Source organism: Vicia villosa, linkage group LG4, assembly GCF_029867415.1.
Source record: "Vicia villosa cultivar HV-30 ecotype Madison, WI linkage group LG4, Vvil1.0, whole genome shotgun sequence".
Taxonomy (NCBI): domain Eukaryota; kingdom Viridiplantae; phylum Streptophyta; class Magnoliopsida; order Fabales; family Fabaceae; genus Vicia; species Vicia villosa.
This window is the reverse complement of record NC_081183.1, coordinates 40121716-40130641: the sequence shown is the minus strand read 5'-3', so window position 1 is coordinate 40130641 and position 8926 is coordinate 40121716. Positions and strand designations below refer to the sequence as shown.

The window sequence follows — 8926 nt, the reverse complement described above, 5'->3', positions numbered from 1 at the left end:
AAATGCCTCGAGGTTAACAAATGTTTAATTGATTAAAAGTATATACCAAAGATAATTTTATACTTAATTAAATAAATAAACAAATATTTAAAAAAAAGGTTATTACCAATTAAATCAAATTATTTCATTAATAAATATTAAAAATAAATTATTATGATTTTATGATAATAATAATGATAAAAAATAAATGGCCATCAGACGAAGGTGCATCGTCACTATGATGGGGACGCTGCGTTGAATCCTCCAGAAATTCAGAACACAAGTTTTGTAAAAAATAAATGGCAGCCATGGGGTTCAAACCCCAGTCATTATGGTCACGAAACGTCTGTTGTCACCGAACGAGCTGCATGATTAAGTTGAAGAAAATCACATTCAAAATAAATATATATTATATATAACGTAATTCAATGAAAGAGTCAAAGTGGGGCCCCGTGTACTCATGCGCAGCCAATTGGAAGAGGAGAGATAGCGTTGAAGTTTTGACCGGCCATTTAGTGAACGGCACGCGTGGAGAGAGATTTGTTGATGCTGACCAGCGAATGGCTTCGTGACACGCGTGCGTCTTCTTCCTACCATCATCTTCTTCAATTTGCAGCCATTATTAGCTACGAAAACGCTGCGAACTAGCTGCGGTTTCTTTATCAACAGACTTCGTAGCTAAACCTGGATATTTGAAACTTACGAACAAAACGCATTAGCAACAAACGAAAACCACCCAGATCTACTAAAAAGGGGCTTGTGATTTTAATGGTGATATTTTTATGTCCTAACAACGCTTGGAATCGTGAATCTGAGGGCGCTCACGCTTTGTGCCCTAGCCATGGCTTCGCATGATATCCGCACCAAAGCTTCAAACTAAAGGTGCAATCCTGTTCAAACCCTCAACAAAAGCTTATATACGTGGTTAGATTTCATTTAGACACACTAAAACATGAGATAAGAGATTCAAGAATGCATGTGAATACGAGAAACATGGCATGCGAATTTCTGAGTGATTTCAAACATGATTAATGATTCAAACCTTCGTGTTTTTACCTCTGGAGATTGATAGGATGATCAAAATTGCTTGAGAATCCTTGGAGTGACCTACGCCATTTTTCCAACTTTCTTGAAATTCTTGAAGTTGCAAACCCTAGTTCTCTCTCTCCTAATTTTCGTCCCCCCTACTGAACCTCTATGCCTCAATATATATGGAGTCAATTAGGTTAAAAAACTTGAGGAAATAATGGATTAATTAGTGAGAAAAAAATTGATTGGAAATTTCTTCAAATCTTTCTATTTTGGTTCAATTCTCTTTCCAATCAATCTTGCACGAAATTTCCACTCAAATATTTGATTTTGGGATGTTGGATATGGTTGAAGAATAAATCTCATGATTTAATTCAATTATTTCATTTTTTATTTGATTTATTAATATTTATATGAATAAAATTCACATAAAATACAAATAAATGTTATAAAAATAAAATAATTGGAATAAGAGTATTTATTTAGTCCAAGGACACATTTGAAATCCAAAAGTTAGGCCCAATAGTTCCAAATGTCAAAATTCACCACTTTGCATTTCATGTACTTCCTCAAAATCGCCCAACTTGTGCAAGCCATAACTCCTTCAATTTTTATTGTATGAAAACATTCTAGGACTTTTTAGAAATCTTAGAGAGTCCTATAAAAACTCCTTTTGGTTTCATCTCAATTGAGTTTACCATGTTCAAGTTATGAGCTTTGAGAAAAAAATGCCTTTTGGCGATCTTTTAGAAGGACCTGTAATGTATTAGCTCATATCTCTCAAATGAAGCACTTTTGGATTTGGCTTGTGAGAGACAAAGTTGTTGAGAATTTAATTTCGACAAAATATCCTTTTTGGTCCTGTATGTTATCCTCGGGGTTCATTTTGGTCCCTTAACTTCAAAAAGTTCTATATTGATCCCTTAACTCTTCAAAAGGTGTCATTTTAGTCCTTTTAATCATATTAGCGATTGATTTAGCGACCAAATTTTGAGTTTTTCCGTCACTAATATGACAAAAAGGATTAAAATGATACCTTTTGAAGAATTAAGGGACCAATATGGAACTTTTTAAAGTTAAGGGACCAAAATGAACCTTGAGGTTAACATACGATACCAAAAAGAGTATTTTGCCTTTAATTTCCTTCAAATTAAGCTTTGGATGGAAAATTTCTGATGTTCCATGTGAAAGTTATGGTTCGTCAAAGTTGGGTTGACTTTCCCCTTAAAAAACCTAATTTAGAAACTTAGGTTTTTGATGATTTTGGAGCTTTCCTTGATGAATCATGATCAATCCTTGATAAAATGATGAATGATACTTCATAATGAGGATGTTGACCAAAAATCAGAAGTTTTGACTGTGGTTTGACCATAGTTTGACTTTTAGGTCAACCAGTCGATTATTGATCGTTTGAACTGTAGACTGAGCAATCTTGTGAACCAGAGCTTGAAACTTGATGTGAGGATTCTCTAAGAATATAAGAGACCATGGGATCCACTTGAGGTATCAGAAACTGATTTTACTTTGAGAAGATCAAAACCCTAGTTTGAGGGTTGTCGTTTAGGAGAGAGGCTGCATGCTTCCTTCTTGTATATCTTTGTGCATTTGAAAAGTCAAATGGACTGAAATATGATTAAATATGATGGGCAAATTTTGGGGTATGACACCCTCACCCATAACAAATTCTTCACTAAACTCACAAATGCTCTCAAAGCACTATGAATAATATATGTGAGAAAAGTATAAATGATTTTGAGAGATTATGAGAGAAATAAAAAGTGAGGTTTTTCATGTTTTCTAGATGATTTTAAATGATAGAGAAGCTATCTATTTATAGGTCAATAAATGGTATAAAATTTGAAACAATCCATGGGCAAATTATTTAACCTATTTCATTAGTTAATCGATTATGCCGTGCAAATAATAGATTATTTATGAACATATTGGAAGGTTTTGGTAGAAAGTAGTTACCAATCATTAACATGCTAACATAATCGATTATGGACTCGGTTAGGCATCATCTAATCGATCAGGCATATAATCTAATTGCTTAGAATGTTCAAAAAATTATCCTAATCAAGCATATAATCCCCTAATCAACTATCCATACCTTAAAATTATTTTCTGGTTGTTTTAATCAAAAAGTGAGAGGCTTATCTATTTTATAAATGTGTGTTTGATTTAGCCATAATACTTCCTAAAACGCTCTTGTGTTTTTACTATACACTGATCACTCATACAAACACAATCAAGTGAGCTCTCACACTTCCTCTTTTTCATACCCTGAAGCTTAAAGTCTTGGAATTATCTTTGACTTTGGTATCACATAAGAACCTTGAGTTATCTTTATGAGACTAGAGATATTTTTGTATTAGTTTCCATCATATAGGAAGCTTTAAATCACCATTCTTCATGAACCCTAATTATTTACTTGAGCTAACTTTAGCTTGATTTGGAAGGGTAGCTTGATCATGTTCAACCACCTTGTGCATCTTTGACCGCTTGAGACAAATTTAGTAGTTGCTTGACTTGAAGTTTTTTTATCATCAAAACTACTTCAAGTTTTGTTACTACTTCATGTTTTGTCATCATCAAAACCATGTTATCATCAAAGCTAAGAAGTTACTTCTTGAATCTTGCTATCAATGAGGTTTATCATCTTGGATCATTTCTTGATTATACCTTCAAGAACATGGATCCACATTTTGAAGCAGGTGTATTAACTCATTTTTTTTACTTCTTTTAAGAAGGTTCCTAGTTTTATAGTTTGGAAAATCTGCAAATTAATCTTATCTTCTTCCAAGTCTTACAGAGGGAGCAATCTTTCCTCTAATTACTCCTCTCTTGGATCGAGGTCCACGAAGTTGACATTGGAGAAATATATCCTTGACATATCTCTGTAGATGCCCCCTCTTGAATAAGATGTTATAATTCCTTGTTTAGCTGGTGGCAATCTTCAACGTGGTGACCTTTATCTTGTGGTATTTGTACCATTTGTCGGGATCTTACCCCATAACCTCCCACTTAAGTGTTGGTGGTTATGAGATGGATTTTGTATGAAATAATACTTTCCATATTTTTTCTTGCTTGGTTTTCAATGGCATATAGTTCCTTATGGGCCTTCTAGAAGGTTCGACGACTTCCTTTCCACATATTGGTTATGGGAAGTTGGTTTTGCGCTGATTGGAGAACTTAGTCGCTAAAAAATTGTGTTCCTTCCCGTCTTTGGCTCTCTTTTCTTCTTTTCTTTCCTTGCGTTTTACTTAGCACACAGCCACATCCCTTATTTCTTTCATTGAGTAAGTAGGCATTTAGGCGAAGGATTTGTTGAAATTTTACTTATCACATGGCCACAACCCTTATTTATTTCTTTGGCGATGACTTTAATGAAATGTGCTAAATATTCACGTAAAGACTCTGAATGTCCTTGACGCACATTGAAGAGGCTTATGGGGGACACCTTGGGTGATTGCTTGGTAAGAATTCAGGGATAAATACTTATAGAGAACCTACGTGGGTTTATGTACCATGAAAATGTCGCCTCCTTTAGTGTTATGAAAAGAAAATTGCATTTGAGAGAATCCATCTTGCATATGATCGTCATTTGTGTGTTGACAATTGTTACATGCTTTCGATGATTGCCTTTTCCATCAATGGTTACTAGTGAAGGTAGCTTAAAGTTTTTAAGAAGAAGGGAGTCCCAAATCTCGACAGATAGGGGTTGGGGGTCCAACACCTCCACACCTTCTAGTTGTTTATTTTATTGTCGCTGTTGTTGTTGGATGCTTGTAAATTTATTTGCATGGTTTTGTTTTGGTGACATAATTCTTCCACAGTGGCGTGCATCTCTGCTAGGGCCTTGTGGTCTCCATTATTGGATGTAACCCTTGTGGCCATCATCGTCAAATAAAGGCTAGGTTTATCTAAAGCTCTAGAAAAGAGTGTGATCCATTTCAATTTTACTATATCCCACACTGGGGTGCCAATTTTAATTGCCGAGAGTACAATGCTAGTGACTCTACCTGCGATATACTAAACAATAAATTTTTAGAGCTGTCATAAAGTGATGATCTGACCTAACCTTTTAAATAGGTATATATAGCTTCTGCTTTTTTTAAGGGTGTTGGGTCCTCTGCCTAAAATACATGTTAGATGTTGTTTTACCTTGACATACTTGAGAGTGTGGTGGGTGAGTCATCCTTATAATATAGGGAGTCATGTCGGTGACTCATCCCTATAATATAGAAAGACGTGGTTAGCTAACTCAGCGTAACTTGGAACTATATTCTCGACTTTGACGAGGATGAACTTGCTAGGCTAAAGAGTATGCTCAATGACTCATCTCCTACAATACAAAGTGTGGGGAGAGTCTCCCCCGCGTCTAACATGTGGTTGATCTCGCCTAGTCTCTTTGTTATCCTCATCGTGCATTCTTCGTGGCGAATGGTCAAAGATCGTCGATACTATATGGATTTGAGTCATAACATAAAAGTTCGCAATATTTTCTCAACCACAAGACCTATAGGGACGAAGTCAACGTGATTAAAAAGAAATATAACAATTCAATTTTATAAATATATATATATATATATAGGGAATGTATAAGTAGGAGGATTTTTAAATAAGAGATAAGAGGATTCAATAGTAACCATTGAATTAATCAAGAGAGAGAAATAATAGTTATATTAATATTTTCATAAATAATTGAATTTCTCTCTCTTGATTAAGCCTATGATTAACATTGAATCCTCTTATCTCTTATTTTAAAATTGCTCCTACTTGATACATCCCCTATATATATATATATATATATATATATATATATATATATATATATATATATATATATATATATATATATATATATATATATATATATATATATATATATATATATATATATATATATATATATATATATATATATATATATATATATATATATATATATATATATATATATATATATATATAGGGGACGACTCAAGTGAGAACACTTGGTTATTATGAGAAATGAGAACAATGAATCACGACCATTAAATTTTGATTTTGTTGATTTTAATGGACTGGATTAGTTTCTCTTTCTATATTGATTTAAAATAAATATTAAGGATCATAGAAAGAGAAACCAATCCAGACCATTAAAATCAACAAAATCAAAATTTAATGGTCATGATTCATTGTTCTCATTTCTCATAATAACCAAGTGTTCTCACTTGAGTCGTCCCCTATATATATATATATATATATATATATATATATATATATATATATATATATATATAAGGACGACTCAAGTGAGAACACTTGGTTATTATGAGAAATGAGAACAATGAATCACGACCATTAAATTTTGATTTTGTTGATTTTAATGGACTTGATTGGTTTCTTTTTCTATCATCCTTAATATTTATTTTAAATCCAAATAGAAATAGAAACCAATCTGGTCCATTAAAATCAACAAAATCAAAATTTAATGGTCGTGATTCATTGTTCTCATTTCTCATAATAACCAAGTATTCTCACTTGAGTCGTCCCATATATATATATATATATATATATATATATATATATATATATATATATATATATATATATATATATATATATATATATATATATATATATATATATATATATATATTGTAGTTATATAATTTTTTCCATATTGAATAACCAAATGTTAGTTCTTATTGCAACAAAATAAAATAAAATGTTAGATATTCAGCAACTATAGGGGATTCCAACAGAAATTCAAAGGAAATCAACAACTATTGGAGACCCAACAGAAATTCAAATGAAATCCTGAACATACGTTTCGGATATTGATGATTTTTTGTTCATTTTGCTGTAACAAGCATTTTCGTTTCTATATATACATAGGTTTCTCAAACCAAACAAAAAACCATTCTCGCTAAAATGTCTGCATCATTTACAAAATCAAACAGACCTGATCTCTCCACCTCCCCTACCTATGCCAATGTCAAAGGCTCGTCTTCCTCCGTCAACAGTTGCATCTCATTGAAAAGTTCCATGTTTGTAACTGTCGCCGAAACGGCAGAGGTAGTCAAATGGCTTAGTCACCGGAAGAAACGTACGTGTATGTGCTCGCCGTCAATGCACCCTGGCTCATTCCGGTGTAGGCTCCACAAGAACTCTGGCTCGGCAATTGCTCAATCACAAAAGAGTCTTTACACGCGAAGATCGGCCATGATGAACTCGCTTGTGAGAATCCGTGGCATTGAGGAAGAGCTCGTTAGGAGAGCGCTGGTGGCTCCGATTAGATGTCCGTCACATAAACAACGCAGGCGTTTTGATTTTCAGCCGCGACCTAGCAGGTTTTCTGTCATGTCCAGATATTAAAGTTAACACACTAGTCCTCATTCCTCACTTCTTCATTCGGTTCTGCTGTGCAAGAACTCTACTTAGATAAATATCTCGCGGTCCTTTCCTTTGCTTGAGTGCCATGAAATTAATGTTGATGGATCATTTACCTTTAATACTGGTGGTCTGCAATAGATAATCATAACAGAATTACTACCAATGATGTTAGTTAGTCAGGCTCTCCAAGTTTTTCTTTAGTTAGTCACATCACATAAGTAAAATTAGATTGTGGCCTCGATTTTGTCTCGCACATATTCCTACCTTATTACACATATTAAATCCTTACTTATGGCCATGAAAGAAAGAACAGAAGGAACGAGTACTTTTGATGACAACAATGTTCAAGACCTTCCAGCCAATTATGCTCATAACACATCATTTAAAGGTGGAAGAACGGGATGTTATGGTAACTACTCAATCAGAGGTAGCATATAAAATTTTAGAGGTCAATACAGTAGAGGTCGGTCATTCTTTAGAGGAGGAGGTAGCATAAATCTGGAAGAATTTATATTTCTAGGCATGTAAAATTTGATGAAACTGTTTTTCCCTTTCATGACAATTCTAACTTGCACAATTACAAGCTTCACTTGTCTAGAAATGATTCATCTAATGTTGACTATGTTTCTGTTATTCCTAAAATATCATGCCAAAATAGATTTAATCATCTTGTCACTAATGATAATGTTTTCATATGGCATAACACATTGCAATAAGGACATAACCAAACAAATGATGTTGATTAATCAAATTCACCAAGAATTTCAAGTCTTATTCTTGAAGAAACTAATTTATCATCATGTGATCACTCTCAACTACATCACAATGAAGTTTTCACTCAACTTTCCAATTCCTACAATTCTGGCCAATCTACTACCAACAACAATAAGGGTCATTCCTATAACACCCTTTTTCGAATTTTTTTTTTAAATATCCAGTTTTTTTTAAAAAAATTTCAAAAATAACAAAGTTTTCAAATAAATTACAAAAATGTTTTTTTTTTAAGATTAACACGTTGTCGCCGGGGGGTGGCGACAACGTTTTGGGCCTAAGAGGTGTCGCCAGTGGGCCTGGCGCCTCCTTTGTATTGTTTTGGTGTTGTCGCCACCCCCCGGCGACAACACCCCCCCTTTTTTTTTCTTTTTTTTTTTTTGTTATTTTTTTTCTTGGCTATTTTTTTTTCTAATTTTTTATTTATAATTTTTCCAACTATTTTTTTCAACATTATTTGTTTATATAATTTTTTTTTAATTTATTTTCCATCCGTATTTTTTTAACTAATAATTTGATTTCATTTCATTGAAAAAATAAATTACAAAGACACATAGCACCTAAATACTATGTTGTGGAGCTAGCACCACGATTGGGACATTTGTTCCTATTATGTCCTACCTCACGACATATGCTACACTTCCTCTGCATTTTTTCAGTGACATCCATCTCGGTTCTAATACGCCTGCTGTTTGGTCGACCGCTTTTATTCCGACGCATTAAATCGTTATGCCAAACTGTTTCCCCCTCGTACACAGGCCAATAT

At 33.5% G+C, this 8926-nt stretch overlaps 1 protein-coding gene across 1 annotated transcript; it reads left to right on the top strand.

Annotated features, from left to right (window-relative positions):
- Window positions 1-6927: 6927 nt before the first annotated feature.
- On the top strand, window positions 6928-7371 carry LOC131597102 (uncharacterized). The gene has a single exon (XM_058869816.1). The coding sequence runs from the start codon at window positions 6928-6930 to the stop codon at window positions 7369-7371; it is 444 nt and encodes a 147-aa protein (XP_058725799.1).
- The last annotated feature ends 1555 nt before the right edge of the window (window positions 7372-8926 follow it).

Coding starts and splice junctions, on each gene's coding strand:
- LOC131597102 (XM_058869816.1), top strand. CDS start 6,928: ATGTCTGCATCATTTACAAAATCAAACAGACCTGATCTCTCCACCTCC.